Raw genomic sequence first — 22,265 nt, 5'->3', positions numbered from 1 at the left:
GAACTAAATCCAGGAGCCACTGAGGTCCCCCATGACTCAACTTTGAACCAAATGATCCTTGTCATCTACTTTATTGTGTAGTTGATTTGAAATAGCAGAAGGTAAATCTCACTGGTATGCTTCAGCATTAGATTTACTTATTTAAAATATATACATAAACATTCATAGTATGTAATTTCAATGTATACCGTCTTGAGTATAGTATACATAAAAAATACCTCAGCTTCAAACACACTCTTTTTTCTTAATATAAGAAATATAACAATTAGTTTGTATTTTATACTTTTTAAATAATGCTGTCCATATCAAGGACCTCTCAGGATCACAATACCAATGTTATTAAGAGTATATACGTATAATTCTTAAAATTTTTCTAATATAAGTTGACAAGTATGTGCTACTTTGTCTGAAAGTACACACTGCACTTCAATCCATTTTAAAGTAATATTTGGAGAGGAATCTATTACAAATTTACCTTCATGTCAGAAAGAATTATGCCTTCTCTTAAGAGAGGAATTTTTGTACAAATATGTAATATTTGCCTTCCTACTTGAAAGGGTCTTCCTGAGGGAAGAGGGTAGCATCCATATAAGACTCAAGACCTAGAGACATGGATGTTACTGCCAAAACAAACCTGAAGCTATAGCAACACACATTTGTGTGCAGAAAAAATAAATGGTTCTCACATGCATTTACAAACAGAAAGACAGTTGTAAAAATGCGACTGAAATCTACTGTGATTTCACATATGCAAGAGATCGTTCGATGGTTTTTCTAGAGTAAACCTGTACAAATAAAAACTAACTATGCAAAACCTCAATGATTTTTTTTACTATCTTACTATATTTGAGAAGAAATGCCAAGGTATTCTTTCTCTATTATAGATGTGAAAATGATTGAATGTAGCCTATTTTGTTTCCAAACAGCTTGATGGACTGTAGAAAAGTTGACCCAATATGTACACATGGCTCGAATCTGCTATTCTTTCTAAAACTAGAAGTTCTCAGGTAAATACCTAACCTTTAATAGTCTTTGCATTAACCAGACTGGAAAAAATGTACCACTATCAGTCATCTCTGTTTCATATTTACATTTGCATTTATTTGGTTGGTAGATGCTTTTATGATGCAAAGTGACTTAAAAAGGAGGTCAACTTAATCAAGTAAACATCATGCCCTGTCCACAGTTGTTTCCTGTCAAATGATCCTGGGATAGGCACTAACTTCCTGTCACCAAAGAAATGAATAAATGGGTTAAAACAAATAATGGGTGAAATTAGTTTAACATGCATATCTTTGGCACATAGGAGGAAGAATGCAGTAAAAGGAGAAAACCCATATAAATATAGGGAGAATGATTAAATTCTACATAGATAATAACAATACAGCAACACTAACCACTTCTCAAACTACGTTCATAGGTAAATTTGCAAAGGTAAATGTTGATCTACCCAAACATTTAATACTCATGTACCATGTGTTGTCATATACTACTGGACATCAGTTTTTGATATTTACTGATGTTGACAATGTCATTACAGTGAATCCATAGATTTTCTAAACCCTGGAATTGTATTTTTCAAGGAAATTCATATTTGTGTTTTATCTTAACTGTTAAACTCACTATTTCAACTGATTTAATACAAGAAGCAAACTGATATATTTTTACCATATATACAGTATACTGTATTTGTTCAAACATATTTAGCATCATATAAATCATATGAATATCTCATGTTATTAAATCTATAAACAATATTGATTTACATTTTTTAAAGTAATCATGCACACTCTCTTATAACAATCAAACTACACATAGACTGTGGCTAAGCTAAAAATAAAGCCTGGTTCTGTTTTAGAATATTATCTGTAACAATTAAATGGAAACCTAAATTTTATATGTCTTTCATTGGCCCTGAACAGAATTAAGCTAGTTTGAGAATATACTAGCTCATTAATATGTAGATTTTATTTCAGTATTGAATACAACATGCAGGCTGAATTCCTTTCTACTTCAATGTAGAATGGAAAAGTACTTGCTTGGGCAATGCTAATGACAGTAAGAGTGAAAAATAACTGATAAATAACAAAATTTAAAAACTTTTTTTGGAGGTACAAATAAGCTTCCACAGTTTATAATTTAAACACTCGATATCTTTACCTTTTTAAATCCTGCTGGAAGCACTGCACTGAAAGCTACTCTTGATAAACAATGTAAGTGAAACATTATTGCATACTGTTATCCTGTGAATTCTATACCAGGGAAACGCTTTTTGGTGCCTCATTCACCCTGCCACTGACTTGAATACATCTTTCCACTAGTTTAGCCTTTAAGCTGTAGCAGCCAACATTGGAAAGGATAACCTGAGTATATAATGCCAATCTTAGCAGTGGGCTATATATTAGCATACAATTTGAAAATAAATCTAAACACAAAATGCACACAAGAAGGAATGTAATAAACTGTGTTGATATTTTTGTGTCTTAATGGTAATGTAATTTTTTATTTGGCCTGTACGTAATATGTGGGCCTGTCCCTTTAAAAGCATTACCCAGAGTAATGTACAGTTCATAAGGACAGGGAGGAACAAAGAATCTAGGTGCTTTAGTGCCGCACTTAGCTGATAGCAGAAGCAATGAACAAGCTAAAGCGTCAGGTGAAAAAAAAAACCAAACTGTACTTTGTAGTTTGAGAGAGGTAAGTACCCGCTATCAAATCTCTGAGGGTAAGCATTAGTAAATTCCTGCTTCCTGTCTGCAAGAAATGGTACTGCTTTGATTAATTCTATTGAATGTTTCTCAACAGAAAGAAATGGTGGCCCGTTGCCTCACAGCTCAGGCCACATTTGTGGCCAAAATAATCAGTCCAGCCAGATGTTTTCTTACTCACCAAGAACACTTAAAAGGCCATTGTACCATTATAGTCTATGCAAAACAAGTCCACTTTCTCCTTCCATATTGACTTCAATGCATTTCACTGAGTTTGGAAAAGTTCTCAAACATTTAAGCGATTTTGCTAAACTCGAGGCAAAGCAAATTCAGCAGGGTTTGTTCATCACTGTAGAAGATGTAGACCACTATGATAATATGGACTTTGCTATATTTTAAGCTTTAATTGCTGGATGCTTTCAATTAAAGTCAAATGGTTACTTATGAAATAATTGTTTGTTGTTTTGCTTCTTAATGCATTTCACTGAGTTTGGCGAAGTTCCCAAACATTTAAGTGATATTGCCAAACTCGAGGCAAAGCAAATTCAGCAGGGTTTGCTCATCACTACAGAAGATGTAGTCCACTGTGATAATATACACTGCTTTATTTTATGCTTTAATTGCGGGATGCTTTCAATTAAAGTCAAATGGTTACTTATGAAATGCCTATTTGTTGTTTTGTTTCTCATTGCATATTTAAACTATCAGGGAACGAGCTGGAGCAGATATATATCAAATCAAATCTCTCCATTCATAGGCAATTACTTGCTGTTCACCTTGAACCTTTATTGCCATTTCCTTACCAAACTATATGGAAATGCTGTAAGAGTTATAATGTCAACATAGTATTTGACTAGCAGTGGTCAACACACCTAAGAGCTCTATGTAGTTCAGGAGCCTTGGGTTGCCAACTGCTGGGAAAGGTTTATGGATATGGATTGTCCAATACATGCATGCTTAATCACTTTATATATGCCCCAGAACACAAATCAGGCATACAGTGCTACCAACAACAAGCAAGCAATATATGTGTGAAATAATGCAGTCATTACTGTTATTCACACAATTTGTTTTATTCAGTGGCGGGTATAAGCTTCTGTACTATAATGTCAGGCACTCATTTCCAAACCTGCCTTTACTGAACAGGGTTGTGGGTGTCTGCTAGAGCCTATCCCAGCTACCATAGGGTGCAAGGTGAGGAACAAAACCTGGACAGGGTGCCAGTCCATCGCATGGCAGACACACACTAAGCACACACTAGGGCCAATTTAGAATTGCCAATTCACCTAAACTGCATGCCTTTGGACTGTGGGATGAAACTGGAGCACCTAGAGGAAACCCACGCAGGTATGGGCAGAACATGCCAATTCCATGCAGAGTGGACCAGGGACACAAACACTGGTCTCCTTACTGCAAGGCAGCAGCTCTACCACTGTGCCATCATGATGCCCAGTACTGTAATGTACATGTTTCTTTCACCCATCTACTTTCTGACCCAATGATCTGGTATAATGTCACAAGGTGCAAAAGTATATGCTGGACAGAAAGTAGGGAACATTTACCACCGACATCCAAAAACCCATATTCACAAGTATCACACTGATTTTGAGGATATTCTTCTTTATCTTCTTTCAGCTGCTTCAATTAGGGGTCGCCACAGCAGATCATCTTTATCCATATCTTCCTGTCCTCTACATCTTGCTCTGTTACACCCACCACCTGCATGTCCTCTCTCACCACATTCATAAACCTCCTCTTAGGCCTTCCTCTTTTCTTTTTACATGACAGCTCCGTCCTTAGCATCCTTCTCCCAAAATACCCAGCATCTCTCCTCTGCATATGTCCAAACAAATGCAATCTCGCCTCTCTGACTTTGTCTCCCAACCATCCAAACTGAGCTGACCCTCTAAAGAACTAATTTCTAATACTGTTCATCCTTGTCACACCCAACACAAATATTAACATCTTTAATTCTGCCACCTTCAGCTCTGTGTCCTGTTTTTTTGTCAGTGCCACTGTTTCCAACCCACATAACATAGCTGATCTCACTACAGTCTTAATAGACATTCCCTTTCTTACTGATAACTGTCTGTCACAAATCACTCCTGATACTCTTCTCCACCCACTCCACCCTGCCTGCACTTCTTCACTTCTCTTCCCCACTCTCCGTTACTCTGTACTGTTGATCCCAGGTATTGAAACTCATCCACTTTTGCCAACCCTACTCCCTGCATCCTTGCCATTTCTCTTACCTCCCTCTAATTCATACACATATATTTTGTTTTGTTCCAAGTGACCGTCATTCCTCTCCTCTCTAGAGCATATCTTCACCTCTCTAGGGTCTCCTCGATCTGCTCCCTACTCTTGCCACAGATCACTGAAGCTGCTCCTCTGTCTGGAGCTGATATTGTTTAGTGGATGTAGTGGATTCTCCATGATTGACAGGAGCCTGCTCAGCGCCCGGATGTCAAACTGTCCAGCTCCATACCTACAACAGAGCCTGCCTTCCTCATCAGTTTGTCCAGGCATGAGGCATCTCTCATCTTTATGCTGCCTCCCTAGCACACCACCGCGTAGAAGAGGGTGCTCGCCACAACCGTCTGATAGAACATCTGTAGCATCTTATTGCAGATGTTGAAAGACGCCAGCCTTCTAAGGAAGTATAGTCTGCTCTGTCCTGTTGTGCACACAGCATCAGTATTGGTAGTCCAGTCCAATTTATCATCTAGCTGCACTACTAGGTATTTATAGGTTTGCCTCTTCTGCACACAGTCACCTCTGATAATCACGGGGTCCATGAGCGGCCTGGTCCTCCTAAAATCCACAACCAGCTCCTTGGTTTTGCCAGTGTTCAATTGTAGGTTGTTTGAGTCACACCATAAAACAAAGTCCTTGATTAGGTTCCTATACTCCTCCTCCTGCCCACTCCTGATGCAGCCCTCTATAGCAGTGTCATCAGCTTTTGCATGTGGCAGGACTCCGAGTTGTATTGGAAGTCTGATGTATATAGGCTGAGCAGGACTGGAGAAAGTATAGTCTCCTGCGGCGCTCCTGTGTTGCTGAGCACAATGTCAGACCTGCAGTTCCCAAGAGTCGCATACTGAGGTCTGTCTGTAAAATAGTCCACGATCCATGCCACCAGGTATGAATCTACTCCTATCTCTGTCAGCTTGTCCCTAAGGAGCAGAGATTGGATGGTGTTGAAGGTGCTACAGAAGTCCAGAAACATAATTCTTACAGCACCACTGCCTCTGTCCAAGTGGAAGAGGGATCAGTGTAGCATATAGATGATGGCATCCTCCACTTCCATCTTCTCCTGGTATGCGAACTGCAGAGGGTCGAGGGCGTGACGGACCTGTGGCCCCAGGTGGTGAAGCAGCAGCCGCTCCACGGTCTTCATCACATGTGACGTCAGAGCGACAGGCTGGAAGTCATTCAGCTCACTAGGATGTGATACCTTTGGGACTGGGGTGATGCAAGATATTTTCCAAAGCCTCGGGACTCTCCCCTGTTCCAGGCTCAGGTTGAAGATGCGCTGTAGAAGACTCCCCAGCTCCAACGCACAGGCCTTCAGCAGTCGTGGCGATACTCCATCTGGACCCACTGCTTTGCTGGCACAAAGTCTCCTCAGCTCTCTGCTTACCTGGACTGCTGTAATTGTGGGTTGGGGGAAACTCTCTCCTATGCTGGTATCAGCAGAAGGATGGGTGGATAATGCAGTACTCCAAGGTGAGAGTGGGTTAGGGTGGTCAAACATGAAAGAAGTTGTTCATCTGGTTTGTTCTCTCCACGTCTCTCTCTGGTGGCACCCCGCTTCGAGCTGCAGCCAGTGATGATCTTCATCCCATCCTACACTTCCTTCATGCTGCTGTTCTACAACTTCTGCTCCAGCTTTCTCCTGTACTGCTCCTTCAGCCCCTGAGCTGGACTCGGAGTTCCACCTGCAAGCACTTGAGCTCATGCTGATCACCACCTTTAAAAGCCCTTTTCTTCTGGTTCAAAAGGCCCTCGATGTCACTTGTAATTCATGGCTTATTGTTAGCATAGCAGTGGACTGTTCTTACTGGAACTACAATGTCCATACAGAAGTTGATGTAGTAAGTAGAGCAGTCAACAACCTTCTCAATGTTCTCACTATAAGATACCTGCAGGATATCCCAGTCCATAGTTCCAAAGCAGTCTCTCAGAGCCTGCTCTGCCTCAAGGGACCACTTCCTGAATGAGCGTGTGGTTGTAGGTAGCTCCCTCACTCTTGGTTTGTAGTGAGGCTGAAGCAGAACCAGGTTATGATCTGCTTTCCCAAGCGCAGGCAGTGGGGTGGCGCTGTATGCGTCTTTAACATTTGTATACAGTAGGTCAATAGTCCTATTTCCCCGGGTGTTACAATCCACATATTGGGAGAAGGCAGGTAATGTTCTGTCCAGCATCACACGGTTAAAGTCTCCAGCGATTGCGTTTGTAGTTTAGCAACAGCGGAATGGATGATGTCACCCGCTATCTCCACGTCCGCCCGAGGAGGGATGTAAACAAAACAACAATGACGTGCCCAAACTCTCTGGGCAAGTAGTAGGGATGCAGATTTACGGCCAACAGTTCGATGTCCCTGCAGCAAATGGAGATTTTAACTTTTACATGTCCAGAGTTGCATCACCTTGTATTCACATAAAGAGTGAGTCCTCCTCCTTTCCGCTTCCCGCAGGTACTTGCGTCTCTGTCTGCTCTAACTGTGCTAAACCCCGGTAGCTCCACTTTAGCATCTAGGATGTTAGTTGTTAGCCACGTTTTACAAAAACACAACAAACTGGATTCTCTGTAGGTCCTGACATTTTTCACCAGTGCAGCCAGTTTGTCGATCTTATTTGGTAGTGACTTCACATTTCCCAGGATCACAGAAGGCACCGAAGGCTTGTAGCGCCACTTTCTCACTAGCCGCTTGGCTTTTAGCTTAGTGCCAGCTCTGCTGCCATGATACAACGTTCTTATCTCATTAGGTAAATAGGGAACCACACTGGCACAAGCCTTTGTTCTCAGCGCTTGAAGTTGACTACCTGAACAGACGAGTCATAGAAAAAAGTGTCCAGGGAACGAGTCCACATAAAAGAAAGTGGTAGGAGTGATCAGTGAAATAGAGAAAAATAGAGAAAAAGGTAGAAAAATAAAGTCATACACGAAGCTGCTGGAAAGGCTGCCACTTGCAGCAGCGCCTGAGTCATTATGAGTCATTAGGTGATGAAAGCACAAGAATAAAAAACTACTTTAAGATATGTAATTCATTTTCTCCCTTTGTGGATTTCTTGCTATATAAATATATATATTTACGCATAAATATATATAGACACATACATACAAGCTAAATTTTTTTTTAAGTATTTCCTTTTTCCATGACATGCCAAAACCTTCCATTTCAATATACATAGTTCTTTCGAGGTTGGCACCAATGCCCAGTCAGCAAGGTGATGGAAAAATACCTGCAGAAATGTGCCATTTAAACTATTGCTCGTTCTCTCTAAGTCAAGTTTCACACTGCAATATTTAGCATTGCTTTCCAGAAACCTTACCTGAGTATGACTTGACACCAACCATCGTGAACTGAGGCATATTCTAATCAGCACCGAATCCTTTATACTGCACAGGCCTCGATCGAGAAAAATACAGTACCTTGCATACCTGCAGGTCCAAAATCTTGTCTTGTGAGAAAGATAGCATGATCATGGTATTCTGAATGGTCAGGGTCTGCCCGCTGTTGTGAGTGTGCCCAACGGCAAACCTGCTCAAGACTTCTGGAAGGATTCCCTCTTTCAATAAGGCTGACTGACTATAAGCAGAAACAAAAATAAATGAAAAATTTATGAAATAGGCAATAACAATAAACTGCAATATTACCAATTTTGCATGTGAATAAAAAGATATAAATTTTAGTGGGCCAGTTCAGAAAATAAAACAAGAAATTGTTCTTTTTCTATAAACTTATTGTATCATATCGTTACAACATTCTAATGAAACTGTTCAGTCTTGCAAGGAATGGTATGAATTCTTGAGATCTTCATCACATGTATTAAACGGGTGACTTTTTTTTATATGTTTTACTCTTTTAATATTGCATAAAAGAGCACTGATAAGAAAGAAAAATATAATTACAGGAAATTAAAATAAAACTGAATACTTAAACAATCTTTTTTAAACATATTGCAGATGTTTTCTCAACTGTTTTCAGTGAGCAAAGCTTATTTCCTTTTAAATGTGTACTGGTGTTCATTTGCACACTTACTTACATATATTATACAATATTTGTTTTATGACAGCTTGTAAGGTATTATTTTAAATGTAATTTCAAATATCTTTTAAACTCCATTCTAGCCACAGTTTGTGCATTTGGCACCAGAGTGCCCTAGGTCAGTGATCCATTTCTTGGTCATGTCATCAGATCTACAACCGTCTTGGATACTCAGGTGAAGTATGGAGCGGAGCAATCAACTAATCACTACCTGGTTGTGAGTTGGATAAGATGGCGTGTGAAGATTCCAGAGAGACCTGGCAGACCCAACAGTATAATGAGGGTGTGCTGGGAAGATTTACCAGACATCCTCATCTGGAACTTGCACCTCCAGATGAATTTCTTTTGCAATCTGAGGGAGGCTGTGGACATTGGACCTGAACAGAACATTTTCATTGACTTCATTGCCAAGGCGGTTGCACAAAGTCGTGGATGTAAGGTCACTGGTGCCTGTCATGGCAGTAACCCCAAGGAGCCAACTCTAGCTTGGATAGCTTGTGGGACTCCAGAGGCAGTTGTGAGGAACTGACTCGCCAAACAGATCATGGCGATGGTAGTTGCAGAAGCAAAAACTTGGGTGTGGGAGGAATTCAGTGAGACCATGGTAAATGATTTTCAGTTGGCTTTGTAGTGATTCTGGCAAACTGTCAGACAACTCAGGAGGGAGAACAGTACTCTACCCATGCAGTTTATAGAAGGAATGGAGTGCTGTTGACCTCACTTGGAGATATAGACGGGTGGTGGATGGAGCATTTCGAGGACCTCCTAAATCCTACTGACACACTTTCTTTCGAGGAAGCAGAGTCAAGGGAACACAGAGGAAGACTCACCTATCACTGGAGCTGAAGTCACTGAGCTAATTAAAAAACTCCTTGGTGGCAAGGCTACGGGAGTGGATGATATTCACCCGAGTTCTGGATGTTATTGGGTGTCTTAGTCAACACATCTCTTCAACGCTGCGTGAAGGTCAGGGACAGTGTCATTAGATTGGTAAACTGGGGGGTTGTCCCTCATCTTTGGGAAAGGGGATCATTTTCACACTCCTCAGCCAGCCAAGAAAGGTCTATGCCAGGATTCTAGATAGAAGGATCTGGCTGTTGGTTGAGCCTCGAATTCAGAAGCAACAATCTGGATTTTGCCCCAGGCATGGAACACTGAACCAGCTTTTCACTTTCACAAGGATTCTGGAGGGTTCATAGGAGTGTGCATAATAAGTCTACATGTCTTTTGTGGACTTGAAAAAGGCATACAACTGCATCCCCCAGAATGTCCTTTGAGGATGCTTCGGGATTGTGGGATACTGGGACACCAGTTGTTGGCTATTCGGTTCCTGTACAACTGGAGCGAAACCTTTGGTTCCCATTATCAGCAGTAAGTCAGACTCATTCCCAGTGGGTTTGGGACTCTACCAGGGTTGCTCTTTGTCTCTTGATTCTCTTCACAATTTTTATGGACATAATTTCTACATACAGTGTTCAGATTGCTGGCCTCAGGATCACGTCTCTGCTCTTTGCAGATAATGTGTTACTGCTGGCTTCAATAGATTTTGACCTTAGACATGCACTGGGGTGGTTTGCAGTTGAGTGTGAAGAGGCTGGGATGAAGATCAACACCTCCAAGTCCAAGGTCATGGTTATCAGCCAGAATATGGTGAAGTTCCCTGTAGAGACTGCAAAACCTTTATAATAATTTGTATTCTCAAACTTTTCAAGCTGATGAATGTGTATATATAACAGAGAGGTACGTGTAATCAAATGAGCACATTTGTGAACCATAGACCTCCTTGAAATAACTTTCTAATATGTAGTAGTACAAAGAGGCAATAGTCTTGTTCTTAGAAGAAAGAGAGTGAGGAAAACACAAAAAGAAAATGTAAGAGAATGGACAAAACAATGAAACTCCATATGTCCTACTGTATCTTCACCTGAACATAGAAGAAAGAAAGATGTGGAGGAAGGATAAAAGCTGGTTCTTAGTGACTGGTAGGTCTCAATCCATTAAAGATTTCCCCAAAGATGTTAATATACAGATGTTTCCAAGAAACATTAAAGAATGAAAATCCACATTTTATAAAGGCCTTCTTTAGAAAAAATTGGGGTATGTGAGTGTCATATGTCACCAACAATGATGAGGAGGTTTAAAGAGAAGAGGTCTACCTGCTGACTTAATGCTGTCAGCGCAAAAATCTCACCTTTAATGTCAGCGAAACCATGCAGATGGCCATAGGCTTCAAAAAGCAGAAGGCAATCCACAATTTACAATCTGAAGCAGAGGGGATACTGTTGAAAGAGTGAGAAGCTTTTAATTTGTTGAAGTAACTATCTCTGACAAATTGAAGTGGGCACACTTTTCGGCTCATGTCAAAAACTCTCACCAGGGCTCTGTCTCGCATTTGTCCATCTGTTCCAGGAACATCTACAGGTGCACATATTCACTGCCTGCCTGTGGTGGCTCTGAGGCTAGGGATCTGCACTGGCAGTCGGAAGGTTGCCAGTTTGAATCCCGTAAATGCCAAAAGGGACTCTGCTCTGTTGGGCTCTTGAACAAGGCCCTTAACCTGCAATTGCTGAGTGCTTTGAGTAGTAAGAAAAGTGCTATATAAATAAAAAGAATTATTATTATTACCTCTTGGTATGGCACCTGATCATCTCAATATCATTAAGCACTACTGAAGGTGGCTCAGAATGTTACTGGAAAAGAGTACAGGACCACTGGCACATGAACAAGTGGATTCAGGGATAGGTTCTGCTTGCCACCCATAAAGATCCATAATCAATCAATCATAAGAATTCAAATATAGTACTATAGCAAACAATGTGTATAAATATATACTGTAATACTGGTAAATACATATGGTAAATATTGTATATAATTATATTCATCTTGTGAACTGTGAAGTATAGGTTGAAAAATGCTGCACCTTCACTTTCTTGACAGGATTTAGTTACAAAGAAAACACACTTTCTTACAAACATTAATCACAGAGATGCGGGATCAACTGCCTTAACATGCAACTCTCACATTTAACAGTAATAAGTATCTTTAAAAGTGTCTCTCTCACTGTGTTGGCCTTTCACCTGGCTAAAAAACAACTCAAAACTCATCTGTTCAGGAAAGCTTTTAGCTCTGCTTGACTTTATTACCCTTCTCTCAGTTTACCTCTCCGTCAAGATGCTCATGTAACCTGTATGCGTGTGTGGTAGACCTTCAATTATGTTGTCTGTTAGGCTTTTTCCTCTGAATTTACTGTCGTAATCTTCTTTATTTATTTTGGTTTGTACAATGCTATATACTGTATACCCTGCCATTCTTTCTTATATTCTGCAAGTGCCTTGAGCATGGGAAAAGCGCTATATAAATAAAATGTATTATTATTATTATTATTATTGGTCTTCTGTCTTTCTACTTAGTTTTGAAAGTGACAATTCCAATGCTTTCTAGTAAAGTCTGAGAAGACTGTAATTGAGTCAGGTTATATTGAAGATTAGTTGTTTCATGCTTTATTTGTTTTGGAAAATCTGTAAATATGTATCTACTTCTTCAAGAATGAAATGTGTTCTTAAAAAGGACTGTTTACTATTTTAATTTGTGCAATTCAGAGCCCAAAACAAGACAATAAGTTACACACTTAGTATAATTTATTTATTTATTTTTTTGGAATTTTGTTCTTTTCAGTTATTCTGAGAAGACATGCAACTATGAATTTGATTGTACTATGTAAACATGCTAATAAACTTTATTTCACTTCCTTTTCTACCCACTGCCATATCATTAAAAGCGCAAGGAATACAGTAAGACTGAAAAAGTGGGTATTCAATTTTAAAGAAATGAAGGCTAGAATAGAAACAGTGAATAGGGAAACTAAATTAAGTTTGAACCATGATGGTGGATTAGGATTGATCAAATCCCGGTGGAACAGAGGATTAAAGCCCCCATTCAGTCTCTTACAGATTAAGGTACAGTGCTTATAGTGCTAGGTGTATTAATGTTTCAAAGAAAAGTGAGAGAGAAGGATCTCATTTCAGACACATATTTGAGGAGGGGAATAAATGGATGCAGGGAACTAACAAAAATTATGCAGTGAAATATATTAATTTTATTAATAAGTATCCTGGAGCAAAAAGAAAAAGGAAATTGAGACCAAGAGCGTATGGATTCTTTAAAATTCTGAAAGACACAACAGTGGTTAAAGTGACAATATCCTTCCCCAATTACAGAACAAAAATACATGGGTATATAAATACTGTATGTTGGCAACTGGAATGGATTTGGGTAGATCAGAGTATTTGCTGTAGCACTATAAAGTGTGGCACTATTAACTATGCAAGAGAAGAATGCCACCAGTGTACAATACAGACATTTTTGGGAGATTCTATATGTGCTAATGGGGCAGTGTCAGAAATACTCAGGGGCAAAGGCTAATAATTAAAAAAATTAAACAATTTTGTCCCTTAAAACACAATTGCAAAAAGTGTCCCCAAAATAACAAACAATGTTAGTAATAATTTAATATATAATTTAGTGAATATTACACTAAAATTTATCTTTGATATTTCAATTTTATCTACTGTTGTGATTTTCTATTTTGTAAACTACTTCTCATTCTCCCACTTTTACAGGTTGACTGCATAGACACTCTGTAACTGCTTCCTTATAACCAGCTACTGCGAAAACTACTAAAAATGCAAAAGACAATGATTCCACTACTAGTAAAATGCTTATAACTATTAAACAAGGAAGTCAAGTTTACCAACCAATGAAACACTGGAATATTGTGTTGAAACAGAATTGTGTTCTTAACATGTGTACGGATCTGTGAAGCTTTCCCTCACAAGTAGCTTTAGTGAGGGAAAGGGCCGTGAAAACATATAAAAATATGTGGTTTTTCAGATACAATTGACTGAGTATCCCACATATTGGCATGCAGTGAGTAATGGCTATTCCATCTGGTAACACTTTATGAATAGGTTAATTTAAGTAGCTAACAGGGTGGCTGATGTTACCTACAATTTTATGTTAAGAAATTTAATTGGAAGGTTAAAGTAGTGCTTCTCAATGTGTGGTATGCAAGGAGACTTTTATATTGCTCTGATACAATCAGTGTATTATATAAATATTTATGTATAACAGCCAAGAGGTTGCCTGATATCTGTTCTACAAAATAAATTTAAAGTCGATGAAGAAAATGTCTAATACTATAACCACAGAGCACATTATCCAACTTTCTTACCATGTGTGTGCACATGAAGAAAATTCACAAATGAGCCAATGGAATTAATGATCAAGAACTATTATAATGAACAACGGGAACAGAAAGCATGCCTTCTTCACCACTTTTTTACACACACAGGTGCTCATGTTTAATCCAGACATGATTGTGAATTATTGTAATTCTTATTTAGTAAGTTTTATACTGCTGTATCATCGGTAGCATATGTGCACATTGTACTACATTCTATATAAGATGGTCCTCAAGTCTGGTCATGGCAGGTGGTAGTGGATGCCAATTTTTTAAAAACACAATATCTTAATTCAAAGGCAGTTACTGCTGCTGAGGCGATTATATTGCTCACGTAACATATTTTGTGCATTATTTTAGTTTAAGTTGCTTGATAAGATTCCAGAAATTTAATTGCTTCTTTCATCTTAAACAGTTACATTCTATTGTCTTATTCAGCTGCGAATCTATACTAATAAAAGGCAAAGCCCTCACTGACTCACTCATAACTAATTCTCCAACTTCCCGTGTAGGTAGAAGGCCGAAATTTGGCAGGCTCATTCCTTACAGGAATTTCTACGCGTAATGGTCATAACTGAATCCTACTTACGTACATATATATACGTCCATAGCCTGCAGCTCGGTTGCCATGTGAGGCGGCGTTGCGTCCCCCATCCCCATGCCTCCCACGTAGTTGGCTGCCTGTCAATATTGCGTCCCCCATCCCCACGCCTCCCACGTAATTGGCTGCCTGCCTATATAAGGCTGTCCGTCGCTCCGGTCTCTTCATTCTCTTCCTTGCTTCGCCGTGGTATTTATGTCTCCCTGCTGATAACTGCAGCCTTTTTATTTAATCCACGGCTTCTCCGCTGTTTTATTGTGCTGATAACTGCAGCCTTTTTATTTAATCCATGGCTTCTCTGCTGTTTTATTGTTCTTTTATTACAATTATAGTTATTGTGTAGGTATTTTAGACTTAGTTTACTGTTCAGGTACCCATTTCCTTTACCATTCCAACCATACCCCCATTAACATGTCTATCGAGGTGATCACCATCGATCAAAAAACTGTCACTTACCGAGTGGTTTCCATGCCCAGAGATGCCGCCTGCCTTTTCCATTCTCTGTGTTACATATTGCACAGCCATATCAGGCTCACTCTTGATATCTGGAGGAACATTGTGTCTTATGTATTGAATGACTGGGACAGGTTCAAGGTGTGGACTGATGACGGTACAGGAGATAATTATACTACACAGGAGCATTATAAGAGTGAAATGCTTAAGCCCTTCACCTATGCTTCTGTATGTGAGTTGATGGCTACCGCTGAATTGTTCGGTTGTCGCTTTCAAGTGTACCGAAATGGCCAAATATTTTACACCTTTGGAGAACCGCCAATGCCTCTTAAACATCTTAGATTCACAGGTGACGATTTGAGTAGTGGACACTTTGATGTTTATGAATGTTTTAACTCTCAAAAGCTGGATGCAAAGTTATCGATGAAACCGGTTGTATGCTTACAATGCTTGACAGATGCCGAATGTCACTTCAACACAACAAGTCCTGCAAATACTAACGTAATTGAAACAATCCATGAAACTCAAACCGATTAAGACAGCAGCAATCCAAGCAGAAAAATCCACAAGTTAATAAAAACGCTGCCGCTAAATACTTGCAGGCAAATCCACAAGTTCATAGAGACGCTGTTGCTAAATAATGGCAGGCAAATCCACAAGTTTATAGACACGCTGCCGCTAAATACTCGCAGGCAATTCCACAAGTTCACAGACACGCTGCCACTAAATATTCACAGGCAAATCCACAAGTTAATACCAGGAATGCCTGTTAAACATCTTAGATTCACGAGCAGCGATTTGAATGAAACCTGTTATCTTTACAACGGTTGACAAACACAGAATGTAACTTGAACACAACACGTCTTCCAAATACGAACCTGATTTAAAGAAATAATGATAATCAAATCCTTGATGACAGCAACACTCATAACAGTGACAAAACAATTACATTGACAATCATGTTACGTTATTTTTAAATTGTTTCCTTTTCTTTTTCATAACTTCTTTAACACACTACTTCTCCGCTGCAAAACGCGGGTATTTTGCTAGTTAACAACAAAATGCAAATAACAAAGGAACAAGCAGCTCACCATCTATATCAGAGGTTCTCAAGATCATTGTTGGGAAACTACTGTGCCTCCAGGTTTTCATCCCAACCAACATCTGCTTTTAAATGGACTACCTTAATTAAGCAAGTGTTTTTTCCAGTTTCTATATTTTGGCATCAGTTCATAAATTACAAAACTGGGTTTGCTAGATGCATGCTACTTGTGCATGTTACTTGTGGATAATTTACTGTTTTTTTAACATGGTTTGAAAGATTTTGATTATCATCATCGTAATTTTCATAACACTTTTCCTGATTATTTAAATATAAATATCTTCATCCTTTCAGTACTTGTCATTGTCATAGTTAGATTACAATTATGGGAGCAAACACCAGAGAAAAAAGTGAACAAATAGGAAAACGACAAATAATTAAGAATTTAAAACTACGGCAAAATACAATGATTTCTAAATTTCTTACAAATGTAACTACTGCGCTTTCCTACAAAATAAGTGAAGCAAAAAAAATGAAATAGCTAATTAAACAGTGTTGCTCATAAGGAAAATGTGTCACTGTCATTTGACAACTACTAATGTGATTCAATTCCCAGACAATATGGTTGAAAAGAGAAATCAACAATATAAGAATGACTTCACATGGCAACATGAAAGCACTAATAAGCAATAAAATTAAACATGTTTCATTATGAGAAAAGTTTTAACAAATTTTAATTTGTTCTGCTGTTGGTAAGCGAACAAACTAAAGGAAAAACTGTGAAGAGAGATCAAAAGGCACACAAGAATCATAACCAGGAAGACAAAAGATCTAGGGCCTTGTATTTGAAATCTTGTTTACAATCCATACTAAAATTTTGCTTACACAAGAAACGCAAAAACAGAGTACACACATAAAAAACGTTGGATTTATGAAACCATGCATACACCAGGTTCCATGCCAAGTTACTTTATAAATCTCAAATCAACTTAAAACTGTGCACTCATGCAAACAGTTGTAGCCACTTCCTGTCAACATTTGTCAGTAATGCCATGTATGGCAAAAAAATACTTTTGTGAATATGTATGACCTAATTACCATGTCAAATTTGCTTATGTTCCTGAGTGAGCTCTATATTATAAACAATGGAAGAACAAAGGAAAAAAGGAAGAAAAAGAAAAACTTCAGCGAATATGCACTTTAAGTATTATTATTGACCAAAGTGTACAATTGCAAACACATTGTGTTTGCCAGTCTCTCTGCAGGAGTCCCCAACAAAAGAAAAAATAAAGCATGGGAACACATGACAGCAGCAGTAAATAACACAACATCAAACCAGGACTCTAAAAGAAGAAAAAGGGGTCAGATACAAAAGCTGAAGTGAAAATAAAAATTGCATAGTGTGTGTGCTACTGGTACACCTGAGCTTAGTCCCTTTGACCAGTGAGTGGAACTGTCATAGAGGGAACAGTCATCAGTGGCCTTCTACAAGACTGTGATGGGGATTCTGATGTAATGCATCAAAATGATGTAAGTGAGATTGGGCTACTATGTTAATCATGGCCAAGTGTAGCACAGCACAATTATGCCAGTTAATGTACATGACCAACATATGCCCTTATATGTTTGTTTACTTCATCATTTCAACGACTGCAATTTGCCAAGTGGACAGAGAAAGAGCAATGTGCCATCATCTATGGTACGTGTTCTGACTGATGAGTTGCTGCAGATACAATAAGAATTTGTTCAGACTATTCATGCCTTATGTCAAATGCAGCACACCCTGATGCAGGTTGCCTGCTCAGAGCTGTGAGATATTAAGAAAATCTGCACTGAATTTGTGAAAAAATAAAATTTTAGCCAAGTAAATGTCAATGTTTCAGTACTTTATTCTCATTACATTCAATGCCCATCATGAAAATATCTTAGAATTGCCATTGCATTGATGTTCTGAGGGACAGGGTCTGGGTCATCAATTTGCTTATCTTGGCCTCTCTCAAGTGGCAGTGGCAGTCCATGTTTCTGCTCTACGTTATTTGGCAAACCATTGAGGGGTTGTACAGGAGTGTGCCACATGATGAATCCAAACACACCCTTCTGCCTTTTAATGAACCAATGATCTGTTCAATCACTGATTGTGTGGAGGAGTGCCTTTCATTATATCTCCTTTCCTGTGGTGTTTGTTGGTGTATGGTGTGAGGAGCCAGTCTCTGAGAGGGTACCCAATATCACCTGAAATAAAGATTATATAAGTTGTCTTTAACACTAGAATTACCAGAGCCTACGAAAAAACTCGTAATTCCGTCCCACCTTAAACTGCTTCTTAAATCCCTTCACACCTCTCCGCCAGCGCCCTTTGTCTTCTAAATGTGCTGATAAAGAGAAGCTAGGAGCAGCCGGCTATTCCATCCCCCCACCAATTTAGAACGTGCACGAACTTCTCTCAGCTCATGCCTTGATTGAGTATGTGGGAGTGAAGTGGAGTTTTAGAGTGGAAATAATAGATCGTTGTTTGGAACACACGCATTTCATGTCTGTTCAGTTTCTACAGTAATCTGTGTCAACACATTGTTAAAACAGAAACGTTTTTTATATTCTAGTAGTAGATGACAAAATGTAGGCATAAACTATATAATGTATGAAGCCTGAAGTCCAAATAGCAAAGAAACATTTTCACAAGAATAACACAATTGCGCTTTTATTCAAAAATATAACTGCAGAAACAAAAAGCCGCCTAAACATGCGACATCGACAGCATTTTGTTGTAACTGCCTCCGTGGTTCAACAGACTCAGCCCCCGTTTGGGAATCAAGAGGTCACGAGTTCGATCCTGCGACCCTCCGTTTTGAGAAGTAAACTGCTCTTAGTCTTACTGTTTTAGAATAAAAGCATACATTTGATTTCAGTCTGTAACAGCCGGTGCAATTTATGATCCTTGTAAAGGTTAGCTTTTTTTTAATTCACTTTTCATTCTCTCAGTCGCGTTCAGAATCAATCCATACAACCCCATCTGACACGGCTGTTTTCACTAAAGACGCGCTATAGCTCTGCAGTGTACCACGATGCATACTAACTTAACCCAAACCCACCCCCCCCAGGGTTCTGACACACAAGCTGGGCGAAGCTGCCTTCTTCAGTATCTCACCGTCACTTGCTTTTCTTTTTTCAGTTTTATTGAGTGTTCCTGCCAGTCCCGCATGTTGCTGTATGCTGTTTCTTTTGTACTCCAGGACATGCAGAGGAAAGAATGGTAAAGACCAGTAACCGGCTATATGCAATCATCAGACACTCCCCATCTGCCCGTGTCGTTCAAACACAGGAACATATATTGGTGTAAAAGTATAACAAAAGTGCACTTTTATTCAAGTGCACTTTTTCCATCGCCTTTTCCTGTAAGAAGCAATGTACACACTTCTCTCTATGCTGTGGTTTCTATTACACACCTGAAAGAAAGAGACAATACATGTGAACATATCCAGCATACAGCAACATGCGGGGACTGGCAGGAACACTCAATAAAACTGAATAAAAAGAAAATCAAGTGACGGTGAGATACGAAGAAGGCAGCTTCGCCAGCGTCTGTGTGTCAGAACCGGGTGGGGGGGCGTTAGTATGCATCGTGGTACAACGCAGAGCTATAGCGTCTGCCTGTATTCTGTTTCTTTGTACTCCAGGGCACGCAGAGGAGAGAATAGTAAAGAGCAGTAAGTTCGGCGCTATATGCAATCATCAGACACTCCCCATCTGCCCGTTGTTTTGTTATACTTTTCAATACTTTTATACTGCTCAAACGGGCATGCTCAAAAATACACGTAATGCCACGAAAAGTGCACGCAGACACTTCATTTCGCAAACAAAACAAGTGCACTTTTATTCAAAACTACCTGTATAACCAAGAAAAAGAAAGCAAGTTACAGTAGGCGATTGATACGACAGCTTGCATGGTGCAATGCTAAGAAGTGCAGATTTTCATTCCGTGCTATATAAAATCATCACATTCAAATATTAACAGTTCCCACACACCCAAGGACCGTCCTTCCTACATTTACGACACGTGTACTTGTTGCGTGTACACACCTCTCTGTGCTATGGTTTCTATTACACTGAATGAGCACCTGACACTGTACTTTCTTCCCTGGGGGAAGGTCCCACATCAGAGAATTTCCAGTTCCTGCATAAATTCACACCCGATCTGACGCTGTTCGTTTTCAAATAATATTGCATTAGTGTGATTATATTTTCACATATATTGTCTCTTTCTTTCAGGTGTGTAATAGAAACCACAGCATAGAGAGAAGTGTGTACATTGCTTCTTACAGGAAAAGCGATGGAAAAGTGCACTTGAATAAAAGTGCACTTTTGTTATACTTTTACACCAATATATGTTCCTGTGTTTGAACGACACGGGCAGATGGGGAGTGTCTGATGATTGCATATAGCGCCGAAGTTACTGGTCTTTACCATTCTTTCCTCTGCATGTCCTGGAGTACAAAAGAAAAAGCATACAGCAACATGCGGGGACTGGCAGGAACACTCAATAAAACTGAAAAAAAGAAAAGCAAGTGACGGTGAGATACGAAGAAGGCAGCTTCGCCAGCGTTTGTGTGTCAGAACCCTGGGGGGGGTGGGTTTGGGTTAAGTTAGTATGCATCGTGGTACACTGCAGAGCTATAGCGCGTCTTTAGTGAAAACAGCCGTGTCAGATGGGGTTGTATGGATTGATTCTGAACGCGACTGAGAGAATGAAAAGTGAATTCAAAAAAGCTAACCTTTACAAGGATCATAAATTGCACCGGCTGTTACAGACTGAAATCAAATGTATGCTTTTATTCTAAAACAGTAAGACTAAGAGCAGTTTACTTCTCAAAACGGAGGGTCGCAGGATCGAACTCGTGACCTCTTGATTCCCAAACGGGGGCTGAGTCTGTTGAACCATGGAAGCAGTTACAACAAAATGCTGTCGATGTCGCATGTTTAGGCGGCTTTTTGTTTCTGCAGTTATATTTTTGAATAAAAGCGCAATTGTGTTATTCTTGTGAAAATGTTTCTTTGCTATTTGGACTTCAGGCTTCATACATTATATAGTTTATGCCTACATTTTGTCATCTACTACTAGAATATAAAAAACGTTTCTGTTTTAACAATGTGTTGACACAGATTACTGTAGAAACTGAACAGACATGAAATGCGTGTGTTCCAAACAACGATCCCCAGATACTCAATCAAGGCATGAGCTGAGAGAAGTTCGTGCACGTTCTAAATTGGTGGGGGGATGGAATAGCCGGCTGCTCCTAGCTTCTCTTTATCAGCACATTTAGAAGACAAAGGGCGCTGGCGGAGAGGTGTGAAGGGATTTAAGAAGCGGTTTAAGGTGGGACGGAATTACGAGTTTTTTCGTAGGCTCTGGTAATTCTAGTGTTAAGATACTGAACTTAATTGTACTCCTGTCAGTTAGGCTTACTTACCAAGAAGCCAACCATCACATGCAGCATGATACTGCAGTTTGTGCCCCACACTACTGTTAAATACTGTAAAATAAAGGAATCATGGGGTTGAGCCAGGACACCTTGCACAAACATTAGATAGACGCATTTGAGTGTCACATATTAGTTGGATGTTAATGGAGTGAAAGTGCTTTCCATTTCCGAAAACAAATTAATTCTGTGATGACACCTTTCTCACACCTTGTGTTCAGTCAATTGCACCAATGACATTAGGAAAATCAGCAATCACTGCAGATTGCCTTTTGATCTTGGCTTGCTCCCCCTGATTGTAAAGAAACTGGATGTATCTGGGTGAAATTTTAATTATATCATCTATGGTGGACTGATTTATAGCACATAAGTTGATAAGATTTTGTACTGTATGTCTTTATTTCTTTACGAGACAAAGCAAATGTAATATTATATAGTGTTTCAGGAGGCATGTTTTACTTTATTGATGAGAAC

The 22,265-nt window shown here is 39.4% G+C and overlaps 1 protein-coding gene across 4 annotated transcripts in view; it reads right to left on the bottom strand.

Moving 5' to 3' along the window:
• The window catches only part of LOC120541319 (A disintegrin and metalloproteinase with thrombospondin motifs 3), a 325,004-nt gene that overhangs the window by 131,169 nt on the left and 171,570 nt on the right, over window positions 1-22,265 (bottom strand). For 3 of the 4 annotated variants that reach the window (XM_039772826.1, XM_039772841.1, XM_039772851.1), the window contains one exon: window positions 8,367-8,523. In XM_039772826.1, coding sequence (XP_039628760.1) covers window positions 8,367-8,523 — 157 coding nt within the window. The remainder of the gene's footprint in view (window positions 1-8,366; window positions 8,524-22,265) is intronic. The other variant, XM_039772833.1, reaches the window with a different exon arrangement.

The sequence above is a fragment of the Polypterus senegalus genome, chromosome 1 (assembly GCF_016835505.1).
Source record: "Polypterus senegalus isolate Bchr_013 chromosome 1, ASM1683550v1, whole genome shotgun sequence".
NCBI classification, from domain to species: domain Eukaryota; kingdom Metazoa; phylum Chordata; class Cladistia; order Polypteriformes; family Polypteridae; genus Polypterus; species Polypterus senegalus.
The sequence above is the reverse complement of the archived record's forward strand: the minus strand, read 5'-3'. Positions and strand labels throughout refer to the sequence as shown.